The following is a 15,203-nucleotide window of genomic DNA, read 5'->3' as shown; positions in this document are numbered from 1 at the left end:
CAGTAGGTAGGATTCTTACAGCAGAAAATAATGTAGAAAGTTGAAGGAAGCCATAGTGGGACAGTTATGATGGGCTGTTTTGATTTTCACCTAGATATTCTACATTTCCTCATTTTTCTACACTGTCAATTACATCTGGTACCTGTACAAAGAGCTGAGGATGAAACCCCACCAGAGTGGACAGAGCACAGTTCCACTGGTAAGTTTTATTCAGAGCTAATAGTTATGAACAGTATGCTAAGACAAACCCATACATCCTTGACAAACAGTTAGCACTCAGCACTGGCGGAGTTTCCAGTCTGTTGACATGACTTCCTCTTCTCTCTTGCCATCACCGCCACCACCAACAGGATTTGATTCTAGGAAATATTATTTATAGTATTGCCATTCCTGCCTGGTTCCTTTCAGTAAGGGAAATCCTTCTTGGCTCTATGCCAATCCGTCATTATTTTTAGAGTAAAGAGAAAGATCTTGGAGAGCAGTTAGGGAAAGTGCTCAGCCAGCTAACGTGGGATTTGGGCTACAGGTATTGGAAAGGGAGGGTGTTTGTTCTGCTCTGATGTATTTCTTTGGTATGTGTGGGTAACAGGTATTGGTTTGCAGAAGGGCAGAGGAATTCATGTGTGGTAATCAGAAAACAAGATGGATCCAGGGAGCAACTGTCTTTCCTTCTTTGGTTCACAAAGAGTTTTGGGCACTGTCTATTATTACAAAAAGAGAGGAGAACACAAAGTCAGTGAGTCAGTACATCTGGATTCTTTTTTGTGTATACATATCTTACATGTCACATAGTTCACTTATTTCATGTGTACAATTCAGTGGTTTTAAAAGTAAACTTACCAGGTTGTAAAATTATCATCATAAATCAGTTTCAGAATATTTTATTTGCCCCAATAAGATCCTTCATGCACATTTACTGTTAATCCATTTTCCATACCCTACCCTAGGCAACCACTAATATACTTTCTGTCTCTATAGATGTTCCTTTTCTGGACATTTCATATAGACATTTCATATATCATACAAAATGTAGTCTCTGTGTCTGGTTTATTTTATTTAGCATAATGCTTTTGAAGTTCATTCATTGTAGTGTGTCTAAGTAATTCATTCCTTTTTATTGCTCAATAGTATTCTATTGTATAGTACACTTAGTTTCTTATTTCTGATTCTTTCAGTATATCACTAAGTGATTTAACAGAAGACATTTTTATGATGTTAGCAATTTTCATTTCTTTAAATGTCTTTATGTATTTTAATCTTACTGTACATATCTTACAAATATTCCAGCCCTTTTATTTCTGTAGTATCCATTCTGTTGTGGCTTTTTGAAGGGGAATTTTTGTTCAAGAGCACCATGGAGTAAATGAATCTGGAAATCCTCCCAAAATACTTCTTCCAGAGCCTACAGATCAGTTCTAGAACAAATGAAAGTGGTATACTGTCATGTACATGGGGAAACTCAGCAAATGTTTGTTGAATGAATAAATGGTATTATAGCACTGTGAAAAGAGCATTTGAAAGTGAATCAGGAGATCTGTCTTATAAACCTAGTTCTGTCATTTATCTCCTGTATGTCCTTGGACACGTCATCTCCCTTTCTTGAGTCTCAACTTTTCATCATGAAAATGGAGTGCTGGTCTATGTGATCTTTAATGTCTTCTTCCAGCTCTAAAATGCTACAATACTCTTAAATTCTCACCTGACTGACTTCTTAAGAAGATACTCTTCTTGCTTTTTGTAGCCTTGCTCTAGATGCATACTGCTGGAAAAGGGCAGGAGTATAGAATGCTTTTAAATTTTTTTCTCTCTTTTTTTTCTTTTTTGTTGTCAGGACAAAGTGCAGTAAGGAAATCCTTGAAAAATTAATATGATGAGACCCCCATATCAGCATCCCAGACTAGATACTACAGTCTGTACAAGTACTGTCAATAGAACTTTTTGCAATGATTAAAATATTTTATGTACTGTTCAGTTCTATAGCCACTAGTCATATGTGGCTATTGAGCACTTGAAATGTGGCTGATGTGATTGAGGAACTGAATTTTTATTTCATTTAATCTTTTTTTTAATCTCTATTTTATTTAATCTTAATTTTAATTTAACCACATGGAGCTAGTGGCTACTGTATTGTAGAGCCCAGGACTATATTCTGATCCCTTTATCTCTTGTTTACCTCTGAGGATTCAACCCTTATAATTATTCTTTTATATTTTCAACTTGTATAGTTTCTTAGCTCCCTGCAATTTAGTAATGACCCATGGCTATATATCCATTTGACATGTTTGTTTACATAATCCTACAGTCCTGGAGCTAGAAGGTACTACAAAGAAACAGTTAGTTCAGTTCCCTCCCTTCAAGCAGATTAATGTCAAAAAAGTTCAAGAAATGTATAGATATAGTATTTAAAGTTTTTATTCATTCATTCACTCATAAGCTAAGAGACTAACTGGAATTTGAGAGAAGTTCTTCAGCCACAGAGTTATTCTCTAAAGAAGTAGTCATGAGACCAGAAGCCAAAGATGAGGACAACATGGGGGAATATTATCCTGAGTCTTGGGCTCCTGGTAGCAGAACAAATTAATCTTTTTTTTAAATTGAAGTATAGTTGATTTACAATATTATATTAGTTTCAGGTGTACAACATATTGATTCAATATTTATATAGATTATACTCCATTTAAAGTTATTACAAGATAATGGCTGTATTTCCCTGTGCCATATAATATATCCTTGTTGCTTACAGAGCAATTTAATTTTTGAAGGAAAATAGAAGGAGAGATGTAAGATTAACTCTCATATATAATATTCTGTTGCTTACTATGCATACAAATGCAGTATTGAGACTTCTCTTTATAACCCATGCTAAGACACTAGTTCCAAGAAGACAAACTCTATCCCCAAATTTGCCCCCACTTCCTATTATTCTGTCATTATAGCTTTATATCAGGAGCCTAGAAGATTTGTTTTTCATTTTTGAGTTCTCTTTTAAATACCCCAGGAAGACTTTGGCCCTAAACTATTACTAGTAAGCTTTTTTACCAGAGATTCATTGACAGTGGATAAGAACAACAGTTAAACACAAGATAGCCACCTGATGATGGATAGAGGATAGAATAAAAAGAGAAGAAGAAACGTGAGTGGGAGAGGTCACCAAAGACTAATTTTACTTATTTCCCATTTTACCTGAAGTCGACACTGGCCATTCTACTTTAAATCATTTGCTATTCCTGATCCAAAGTTCTTAGGGCAAATCAGTTACCCACCTCTGATTATTGATTAATTGCTCACTTAATCCTTACTGATCCCTAACAATGGCATTCCAGAATATAATATGATCTCTGCCTTAAAATATTGGATTGGCCAAAAAGGTTATTTGGCTTTTTCCGTAAGATGGCTCTAATAGTGCTTAGTTGTCTTTAAGTTCATTTGAAACAATTTTGTTAGATCGTATTGTGACAGCTGTCATATCGGCGTGCATTTTTTAAAAATTGATCAAAATTGGTGAGTTTTTGTGTAGCCATTTTAATATTGAAGATGGAAGAAAAAAAGCAACATTTTCGGCATACTATGCTTTATTATTTCAAGAAAGGTAAAAACGCAGTGCAAAAAAAGATTTGTGCAGTGTATGGAGAAGGTGCTGTGACTGATCGAACGTGTCGAAAGTGGTTTGCGAAGTTCGTGCTGGAGATTTCTCGGTGGACAATGCTGCATGGTTGGATAGACCAGTTGAAGTTGATAACGATCAAATTGAGACATTAATTGAGAATAATCAACATTATACCACGTGGGAGATAGCCAACCTACTCTAAATATCCAAATCAAGCGTTGAAAATCATCTGCACCAGCTTGGTTATGTTAATCGCATTGAGGTTTGGGTTCCACAGAAGTTAAGTGAAAAAAACCTTCTTGACTGTATTTCTGCATGCAATTCTCTACTTAAACTTAACGAAAACATTTTGTTTTTAAAACAAATTGTGATAGGCGATGAAAAGTGGATACTGTACAATAATGTGGAATGGAAGAGATTGTGGGGCAAGCGAAATGAACCACCACCAACCATACTAAAGGCCAGTCTTCATCCAAAGAAGGTGATGTTGTGTATATGGTGGGATTGGAAGGGAATCCTCTATTATGAGCTCCTTCCAGAAAACCAAACGATTAATTCCCATAAGTACTGCTCCCAATTAGAACAACTGAAAGCAGCGCTTGAGGAAAAGCATCCGGAATTAGTCAACAGAAAACGCATAATTTTCCATCATGGTAACGCAAGACTGCAAGTTTCTTTGATGACAAGGCAAAAACTGTTGCAGCTTGGCTGGGAAGTTCTGATTCATCTGCCGTATTCACCAGACATTGCACCTTTGGATTTCCATTTGTTTTGGTCTTTACAAAATTCTCTTAATGGAAAAAATTTCAATTCCCTGGAAGACTGTAAAAGGCACCTGGAATAGTTCTTTGCTCAAAAAGTTTAAAAAGTTTGGGGAAGATAGAATTATGAAGTTGCCTGAAAAATGGCAGAAGGTAGTGGAACAAAATGGTGAATATGTTGTTCAATAAAGTTCTTGATGAAAATGAAATATGTGTCTTTTATTTTTACTTAAAAACCGAAGGAACTTTTTGGCCAACCCAGTAGAAAAAATTTTGTTTTCTATCATATGAAGACGTTCTGTTCAAAATCTCTCTCTATAAACTCCTAGTGGATATGGGCCATTCTTCTGTAAGTTGTTTTACAGTGTCTAATACAACTGGGAATTTTTGAAATGTTCTTTCTTCTAGATAGGTCTTACATTCAAAGGGCTTTTTTGACTCTGCTCTATTATACTAAACCTGGCCTATAATGGTTTCTGCTGGTCGTCTTATACATAGACTTTTACTCCACCCATATGGTCTGAAAAGTCTACACCTCCCTTGATCTAAAAGAGGAGAGGATTGAACTATTATTAGAAGATGAAGGATTATGGTGTGATTTCATATTTGCCTTTATTCTTAAGAGAATTTGTTGTGGTATCCAAATCTTATATTAAGCTACTTTCTACAGGCCCTCTTTGTGGCTTTTGTTGTACTTCTTAGAATATAGTAATACAGATAAAATTCTGTTATCTTCAGTGCTAGGGAACTATCTATTTCATTGAATTTTTAAAAATAAATTTATTTATTTATTTATTTTTGGCTGCATTGGGTCTTCGTTGCTGCACGCGGGCTACTCTTCGCTGCAGCGCGCAGGCTTCTCATTTCAGTGTCTTCTCTTGTTGCGGAGCATGGGCTCTAGGCACACGGGCTTCAGTAGTTGTGGCTCATGGGCTCTAGAGCACGGGCTCAGCAGTTATGGCACTCGGGCTTAGTTGCTCCGTGGCATGTGGGATCTTCCTGGACCAGGGCTCGAACCCATGTGCCCTACATTGGCAGGCGGATTCTTAACCACTGCACCACCAAGGAAGCCCCCTATTTCATTGAATTTTATATCAAATATTGCTTAACTGAAGCAAACCTGCTGTTGGGAATTTTTGTACTATCAAATGGTAAGTGATGACCTGGTATTTATTGTAATATGATTGGCAATATGCTAAGACATTACTCAAATTTATTCTTTTCATAGGTTATAGGTTATACCTGTCGAGTTAGTCAAACAGCCATCATTTTGTCAAGGTAAGATTTTTGCTTTCCTTCCTAGCAAGGGTGTAGACTCTCGTTAGTCTTGGGTCTAGGTAGGAACAAATAGGAGGACAATGCCCTTATTTCCATTGATTCTGTCACTCCTGGGTCCTCACAGAGCTTTACTAAGTAAGAAACAAATGTGTGATCATTGATTCCATTTTCCCAGGTAAAATAGGCAAGCAATTTGAAGTTTCAGATTGGGTTTTAGTCCCAATTCTGCCATTAACTATGTGACCTTCAATAAATATTTCCCTTTAAGTCTTTTGACTTCTAATTCCTTTTCATATATCATGAAAAGTTGTAATAGGTGGTTTTCAAGATCTTATTCACCTTTATAACATTGGGTGAGACTCTTAAAATTATTAAGCTCAGAAAGGATCTGGATCTCATCTAAAGTGGTAGTCACATTGAGTTGGTTTTAGACTTTATAACTTTTACTCCTAGATCTTTTCCTCTTATAGGGATCTGGATATATTTAGCTGGATAAATAACTGGTTGCTTAAAGCTGAGCTTTGGAAAAGCTCTCAGGAAGGAGCTGATGAGAATGAAGTTATTACTGGTCACCATGAAAAAGTGAAACAGACTGATCACAGAGCTCCTTGGTAGATTTTTCATTTCATGATTACCCACTTGGATTTTTAATCTGATCATACAGCTCCCAGAGACTCTCTGTGAAACTCTGTTAGGGTTTATTCACCCAGGTATAAAATACATTCCCCATTCCACTTCCCCAGGAACTTGAAAAGAAGGTATACTTAAAGTTTTTGAGGTACTTTTCTTGAAGGAATTAAAGGTATATGTATTTGTGGAGAGTGGGTGGGGTGATGGAGTTGGAAGAAGGACAGGAGAATATTTTGCAAAGGGAAAATGGCATAAAAAGTCTGAATATTAGGGTGATAAGTTTTTTTCCTCCCAGCCTGATACCTCTTCTATTGATGATACCTGTATTCTGTTTGGGCAATGCCAGTGAATGTTTCCGCAACTTCAGCCAGAGCCACAGGTAAGTAAGGACCAAACCTATCATTTTTATGATAGACTACACCTATTCTTTTCTGTAAATAAAGATTGAAGAAGACTTTGTACATACATTCTGGCCAAGGTGCTTGTATTTGAAATGGGCTTTGGACAAGTTGTACAGTCAAGGCCAAAAATATATAAGCAGAAATATAACACAAAATGACTAGATGATAATGTGTCGGTGAGAAGGAACAAGGTGTTATGGGCAAGGCTTAGCTAAATGATAAGTTAAATTACATACTCATTAACTTTTGTTACACCAAATAGGTATCTCTCTGGTCTTATACCTGTAGCAGCATTCCTGACCATTGATTCTCTTCCTAGGTGTATCCTGATGTACTCACCACCAACAGCCATGGCTAAAGTCCTGCCTTCTGCCAACACATCAGTCTGTAGCACACTTTATTTTTATGGGCTTATCATTTTCCTGGCCAGCTTTCTACTCAGCCTCCTCACCATTGTGGTATGGTGCCACCCTACTTGCCTTTATGGAAAGAGAGGGGGCGGTTGGGTGGGATGGGGCAGTATTCCCAGGCCTGGGAAAGATGGGGCGGAGAGGCACTTTTTATAGTCCTAGAACTAAGAAAGTGTCTAGTAGATATTGATAATTTAATTACTACCTCAGTCTTTTGGACTTCCCAAGATCAAATGATGAGTGGGGAAAAGAGCCTATATTCATTATGTGAGAATTATGCTCACTCTAGAAATAATGTGTTCCTGTGGATCCTCATGGAGGACCAGACCAGAAAACTAGTATGTGTCAGGTATATTCTTTATACAGTATGATACTCTGGAACACAGGACATCTTCTCTGTTTTAATTTTCTAAATAATTAAAGAGTTTTCTTTTCTCAGTTCTTTATTGACTATAAATTTGCATTTATGCTAGGTCTAACTGGGTTTAAAGTGCTGAGTGACTCAGACAGTTATTAAATACTCATTTGACATCATGAGAATGATGGACAAGTAATCATCCATGGGACAATACATTATTTATATATAACTGCCCAGTACAGAATCAGTAAGCAAGTGAATATGCCTTTTTATTTGTCATATCTACTTTTCAGTATCATTTTCTCCTCTTTTCATATGCTAGTTCAGGGATTATAAACTATCTGGTTGCAGAGCAACTTTATCCCACAGTTTTTTTTCTTTTTGCTAGCACAGCTAACATCTGTGAATGAAATACAGTTGTGGAAAATTTTCTTTGACAATTCAAAAATAAGTTACAGAGATAGCTTAGATCAAATCAGCAGCTTTGTAAAGAATGCACAATGACTAGTTTATATTAAAATGGCCTTGATGGTTTTCATTTAGAACTGATTGACAGGAGAGACAGGTCTCCCAAAACCTGGCACCCTAGGGATTCCTGTTTGCTCCTTCAGAATAACCCAGACTTCAGTGGGCATTCAGGACAGGCATTCTGATGCTTTTGTAATCAGCAAACGGTGAACTGATTCTACTAGATGTAAATATTCTCAAATAAGTTCAAGCCTCTTTATGATTCCTATGTCTGTGGGGAAAGGAAACTACATGGCTAACCTTAACTAATTGGGTTATTAACTTACAGAGTGGATCTGGATTATTAGGAAAAGTTTCAGATTTGGTCAGATTTTATTACCTAATTTACTCCCCACAAAAAGGACATTGAACTGATTTATATTTATTTCATTAACTAAACCATACTCAAATTGCTCCCAAATGGAAGGGAAAAACAATCTGTTTTCCATCTAAGGGCAAGAAGAGACTTCCTAAAACTTTTTTTTCTGGGAGTTGAGAATTTAAGCTCTGTCACAGTGCTAAAGTATTTATTTTAGGGGTATTAAGCACAGAACACTTTCTAACACAAGCTTTATTTATTTATTTATTTTAAACATCTTTTTCGGAGTATAATTGCTTTACAATGGTGTGTTAGTTTCTGCTTTACAACAAAGTGAATCAGCTGTACTGTATATGTAATTCACCATATACATATATCCCCATATCTCCTCCCTCTTGTGTCTCCCTCCCACCCTCCCTATCCCACCCCTCTAGGTGGTCACAAAGCACCGAGCTGATCTCCCTGTAGCACAGCCTTTAATAAAGTGTTTTAAAAGAGAACCTGGTTAGATCTTAGTTTTAACTTCCCATGCATATTGTGATTAACCTCATTGAGAAAAATAAAAGCCTGAGGGTTGATGTAAGGTTTATGTATTGAACATATATAGTTTGACTATTATCTGTCCATTTACCTGGCCAAGCAAAAGATCACTCTAGAGATAATTTTCTCTCAAAAAAAGCCTGGTCTCAGATGATAAAGACAGGAGGATGGTCTTTCCTGCTGTCAGATCCTAAGAGAAGGATCTCTCCAAAATGATAGACTAGACCTGGGAAGTTTTAGTAAGTCTTAGGCAGACTACTCACTGCTATACCCATGTTTAGGTCTTACTCATTCAAGCCCAGACACTTTATAAGAAGTTTCTGAAATCGACTGGCTTTCTGGGGAGTGAACAGTGGGCAGTGATTCACATTGTGGAGCAGCGAGTACGCTTCTACCCAGTGGCCTTCTTTTGCTGCTGGGGCCCAGGTGAGTATCTTAATGGAAAGATTTGGGCAATGAAAAGGGTAACCATTAGATTGTGGTCAAGCAAAATAGTCTCACCAAGAAGGATGACTACAAATTTCTGTCCAGCATGTAAAATTTACCTTCATTCCACCCGTATCTTCTTATGTTTTAGAAATTAAGAGAATTAGATGTGAGATGATATGAGAGGAAATGTACTGACAGAACTCAGAGATATTAACACCTGCCCTTTCTACTACATAAAGTTAAAGTGTGAGGATCAGATAGGATAATGTTTATGAAAGGGCTTGGTAAACATAAGAAGTTAAGAATTGTAGCTTATGATCTTCCTGTAGTATGTCTTGCCACCATTGCTACTCTAATAATCTGCAAAGTTTAATCAATGAGGAATAGCGGTTGGAGATCTGAGGCCAGTGGTTTATATAACTGGTTAATCTCACTGCTAGTCTTCATTATGCCTATAATTCTCACAATGCTTAGGTGTGTATACTGAAAAAAATTATGCTCAGGCAGCCAGGGCTGGCAGCAAGATTTATACTTTGTGTTTTCACAGCTGTCATTCTGATGATCATAAAGATGACTAAGCCACAGGACACCAAACTTCACATGGCCCTCTATGTTCTCCAGGTAACACCTTCAACATCCAGCATTTCTGTTCTTATACTGTCTTATCCTGTTCTCTTACATTGCCATTATTCAGTAAGCACAATTTTTTCCCTTAGGGTATTTCTTTCTGCATTGCAAGAGAGAAAATATATTATTTATATTCAGTTTTGAAGAATGTGGAAATTTCCTCACAGATGAGGTAGATACCTTTGTGAAAGTGCTGCCATGCATTCCAGAGCATGTATATCTCAGGCCTACTTCATTTCATTGATGTGTTTTTTTTTAAGGGATGGGTAACAAAAGACAAGATCTACCAGATAATGTTCTTATGAAACTCTGATAGTGACATGATTCTCTCTCACCCAGAGTGAAATGAATGGGGTAAATTAGCTATTCCAGGTGAATGGAGAGAAAGAAGTAAAGAAAAAATGATTCTCTCTTTTCATCCTTTATCAGATTTAAGAAGGGTTTTTTGGGCTATCTAACTATGGTGATAGGGCAGTTTCTTCAAGCCTAACCTGGGAAATGGGGCAATAAGGAGGGACATTGAAACGACTTCATTATCCTTATGTATATACTAAGAAATATGACTAACTCTTAAGTCATCCATAACAAGGTACGGTGTGAAGAGTGAGTTCAGGAAGAGCTAGAAAAATATTTTTTAAAAACTGACACCAAATTTTGATTTTTGAGATAGAATAAATATAACAGTGATTTATAAATAAGGAATGGAAACTATTCCCCAATTCTCTGAAAACCTGAAGGATGGGCTCCATCACCCCTTCATCTCCTCCAGGCTCTAACAGCATCATCTCAGGGTCTGCTCAACTGTGGAGTATACGGCTGGACACAGTACAAGTTCTACCAACTAAAGCAAGAGGCTCGGCATGATGCAGACACCCAGACACCATTATTATGCTCACAGAAGAGATTCTATAGCAGGGGCCTAGATCCATTGGAGTCTACCATTGCTTTTGCTACTAGCACCTCCACCATTCTTTGAAACTGTAGAATTGGAACATCCAGAACTGGAATGATTCTACACTAATGGTTTGGGAAGAGTGTTTGGGAAGAACATCTTAGGTCTTTTCTAACCGTGCCTTAAACTATGGAAGTGAAAGGGAATGTAGTGCCATGGTTAGTAGCTACTCTAGGTGAAGTGGGTGGGATCTAATCATTATTCTCAGATTCACAAGTAAAGTCACTATTCAGGGAGATGAAGCCACTTTCCACCTAAGAGATAGACTCATATTATTTCAATAAATATTAGATTTGTCTAAGTCTCTTCTACAAGAAATAAATTCCAAGTTATTATTTATATAAAGTATTTCCAAGCTCTCTACTCCATGGTTGTGGGGGAAGTAGTGTGGCATGCAACAACTTTCTCAGGTCTTCACATTGCTATTACTCTCCTTTTGGTTGTACGAAGTCTTGGGTTTACATTCTTTGAAGAGTTTTGGAAACTCAGAAGAAGCAAGGACAGAAGCTGTCAAAAAAAGTGATAGTGGGGGGCGCAGTGGTTAAGAATCTGCCTGCCAATTCAGGGGACACGGGTTCGAGCCCTGGTCGGGGAAGATCCCACATGCCGCGGAGCACCTAAGTGTGTGCGCCACAACTACTGAGCCTGCGCTCTAGAGCCCGTGAACCACAACTGCTGAAGCCCGCACGACCTAGAGCCTGTGCTCCACAACAAGAGAAGCCACCACAATGAGAAGCCCGTGCACCGCAAGAAGAGTAGCCCCCGCTCGCCGCAACTAGAGAAAGCCCGCATGCAGCAATGAAGACCCAACGCAGCCAAAATAAATTAATTAATTAAAAAAAAAAAGTGATAGTGGGATCCTCATACACACCACATCCTAGTCTCTTACATATTCCATCCCATTCTAGGCCTTAACAGTAGGAACCTTCCTGCTCCAGAAAATTAAGGCCAGTCTTTTGAAGTTACCGTGGATAATAAGATTTAAGAGAAATCAGGACTAAAACTCTGAATCAAAAACTTCTCAACTCTCATTTATAAGCAAAAACCCAAGGTAGGTTTCATAGTGCTTGGACGTAGAATTAGGTTGAACCACGTAGAATTAGGTTGAACCGTATGAACTTGCCATTTTTGTAGGTGAAAATGGTCTAATATCATCAATTTTACATGGTTCAATCTGGCTGTAAGTGCTAAATATATGTTTATTGAATGAATGAACAGATGAATGAATGACTAACAAGTAGAATTTAACCTTTGGGGAAAGAAAAGATTCCCACACTGAAGAGGCTCATTCATGGGTAGGAATGTTTAATGTTTCTTCCTCTTTAGTCACATAACAAGTGATGTTTGGTCTCTCCAGTTAAGTCATTAACAAGGCCAAACTGAGGCCAGGGCATCAGATACTGTGATGCCAAAACAAAGGGGAAAGCCAAATGGACAAAAACTGGAATGACAATCAACTAAAACATCTGGAACTAATAATCAGATGCTTTTCACCTGACAAATTCCCTTCGTCAGTGCAAGGCAAAATCCTTAAGATTAGAGAAAATTGACAGGGTAGATTATAATGGGGCATTAGACAGTATACTCTGAAAAGTAAGTTCCAGAGATCTTTCCAAAGGAGTTCTCAATAGAAATGTTAGGGAGCTCAATAATAGCTCTTTAGGTTTTAGGCCATGAGCTTCAGCCTTACTATGGATGGTAACCTGACTTCATTATGTCAAGAACACATCTTGAGGCCTCCCAAGATGTATAGCACAGATTACTGGGTAGCACAGAACAAGAAAGATTGCTTTACCTAGAGAGCTGCTTTAACTTCTTTTAATTTAAAAACTAATAAGAATTCAGCATATAGAAAGACAGATGGAAGCAAGATTCTCATTTCCGTAGACCTTGAGGAACACCAGAATTAAGGAGTCCAATTCTTAAAATGTCCTATCGGTATCACTTCATATTTGACTTTATTACCAGAAAGAAGATAATTATCAAATGTATGTCAGGTTTGTTCATCTTGCTTCTCTGATGAATTTTTTGCATTGACACTGGTCTTAGATATTCTATAGATGTAGGCAAACAAAAAGATAGTAGGAATGAAAAATAATAAAATGTTAGGCAAGATTGGGATTATCAACTCTTCATCATACTGAGAGTAGGAGGGCCACTATTCAAACTACGTAACCCTTGAATTCACATGTAGGAAGGGCATAGACATAGATACAGTGGCAGTTCTTAAAATTTCTGCAAATACCCCTCCCATGACTCCATGACTTGTCCAGTTTATGGTCATAGTGGAGTATAGTTGTATCTATGCAGCTTTGATTAATACAGATCTTCCTTGAACCACATGTTGTATCATCCTTCACCTCCTCCTCATCAGCCCAGTCTGTAGCTTCAAAAAATCTCTGCACCCCAACACCACGTGTTCTGCATGGGGAACTGGGTGTTTGATGTTTTTCAAAGCATAGGAGCCTTTGGATGTTTTCACATAGCAGCCTCCCACTTTTTACACCTTTGGCCTTGCACTTGCTGAAGACTTTAAATATCCCTTTAGATTCACTGCCACAGTTTCCAAACCTGTCTCCCTTGGTATTCATTAATGTTAGCAACTTTCCTGGGCAACCTTTGTGCCCTTTTCAAAGATTTTAACACACAGATTCTCTAGGCTTCAACCCCGGCCTTGGCAACAATAACCTTGTTCCTTGCAAGGAGTGCCATCTTGCTTGTAGGTATCTGTGTGGCAGCACTTGGGGGTGCCATTACAGTATTCTGGGAGGTCACACTTATCCACACTGAGGTGGCAAGTTGTGGTTGCTTTTAGAGATTTGCGGTTTTTGCAGCAAGATCCAAATGCATAATTTAAACCCTTCCTCAGTTGGCATGAGGGCAGACAACAGTGATCCTCTTGACAGTCAAAAACACTGCCATAGTCAAATTCTTCTCCTTTATCTAATATCTTATTCCCACAATATGGCTTTCAAAAGGAGTTTTGGAGCTCAGTTCTATTAAATAAGCAGCCCTCTCTGTGCTTATGCAACAGCTGGTGGAAATAGTGGAAGCTGCAGTTGCTGAAGCCCATATCTACAGTAATAAATTCATGCATAGTACAGAGGTGCTGGCCATGGAACTTGCAGGCCACATGGTCATGCTTCATTCCCAAGTCATGGCCAACCTCATGAGCTATGAAAGCTGTGAAATGTGGTGTATCTTCATGAAAGAAAGATTCAGCACTGGTTGCATTCTTGGCAGTGCAGATAACACTGAGAAATGCATGGTCCTCATACTTCCCAAGAATTTGGCCAATAATCACATGAGCAGCAGCATGTTTCACCCCTCTCAAGAGATACCAGTCTTTCCAGTGTTTGAAATTTTGAAGTGTTTCCTGCAAATTCAGGAAGATTTGCACAAGAGTTTTCTCTATCCATATCCCTAACCCAGTAAGCACCGCTTTCACATTATATCCTTCGTGTACCTGTTGACCAGAGCATGGACATCTATTAACATCTTTGTGGTCTTGGTAACATTATTATTCCACATTTGGAATCACTTATTGTCAACCACAGTCAACTTGTACATACTTGGGAAGTGGCCACATATAGGGCATAGGAACTGAGGAAGGTTCTATTTTTCTCTGAAATTGTGAAGTGCTTAAGAGCTCCTCTTGTTTATCTCCACAGATTACACAAGACTCACCTGATTTTAAAGATATGCTGTAAACCATATGCTCAATATATATAGGCTTGATACCAAAGACAGTGCCATCTAAGGTCAGGATTCCCTTTTGCCCTGAGCAAGTGCTGATTGTCACAAAAGAATCCAGGTCGTCCTCTGAATACTCAGTCATCCTGAATAAAAGCAAAACTAGTTTCCCATTTTGATGTGTATAAACAGGGAACTTCTTGACAAATAATTCTTTTGCTTCAACTTAATAGTATGCCATTTTCCTTGTTTGAGCAGGACATTGGACACCTTTTCTGCTTTTTCTTCTAGTTCTCTGAACATCATCAGGTTCCTAGGGAAGACTATTTCATAATAAAGAGATTCCCACTACAGTGCATCCCTGGAAGAATAGTCACAATTACCAATAAAGTGACATGCAGCTTAATATGGGAAGGGCCCTTTCTCAAATGCCCTAAACGGCATTCCTTGAAGAAACATCACTCCAAACCTTGTCCATGACCACTTGATTTCATAGAAGACAAGACAGGGGGCAGGCAAAGTAACTAACTGGGGTTGTCATTGTCATGGCCCAAGTGAAACAGGAAATGATCCCAGACCTCTGTCTGTGAGTTGACTTCCCTTGGACCCAGATCTTTGTCAGTGACACAGTTGTTTGGCCAAAGATCAAAGCTATGCTGCCTGCCAGAAGGATAGCTGCTCCCACCCTCAG

General features: G+C 38.1%; 1 protein-coding gene across 14 annotated transcripts in view; it reads left to right on the top strand.

Annotated features, from left to right (window-relative positions):
• The window catches only part of TMEM116 (transmembrane protein 116), a 225,715-nt gene that overhangs the window by 95,196 nt on the left and 115,316 nt on the right, over positions 1-15,203 (top strand). For 9 of the 14 annotated variants that reach the window (XR_014251859.1, XR_014251860.1, XR_014251861.1 and 6 more), the window contains exons 5-10: positions 95-199; positions 5,597-5,646; positions 6,572-6,655; positions 6,997-7,135; positions 9,093-9,237; positions 9,788-9,861. Coding sequence is in view for 9 of the 14 variants with exons in the window: in XM_082417549.1 (XP_082273675.1) it covers positions 95-199; positions 5,597-5,646; positions 6,572-6,655; positions 6,997-7,135; positions 9,093-9,237; positions 9,788-9,861 (597 nt within the window). In the remaining 5 variants the exon portion in view is untranslated. Of the gene's footprint in view, positions 1-94; positions 200-5,596; positions 5,647-6,571; positions 6,656-6,996; positions 7,136-9,092; positions 9,238-9,787; positions 9,862-10,636; positions 11,666-15,203 lie in introns of those variants that run through there. The other 5 variants (XM_082417545.1, XM_082417546.1, XM_082417541.1 and 2 more) reach the window with 2 other exon arrangements.

The sequence above is a fragment of the Balaenoptera physalus genome (assembly GCF_965194825.1).
Source record: "Balaenoptera physalus genome assembly, chromosome: 12".
Classification (NCBI taxonomy): domain Eukaryota; kingdom Metazoa; phylum Chordata; class Mammalia; order Artiodactyla; family Balaenopteridae; genus Balaenoptera; species Balaenoptera physalus.
This window is presented reverse-complemented; position numbering and strand designations above follow the sequence as displayed.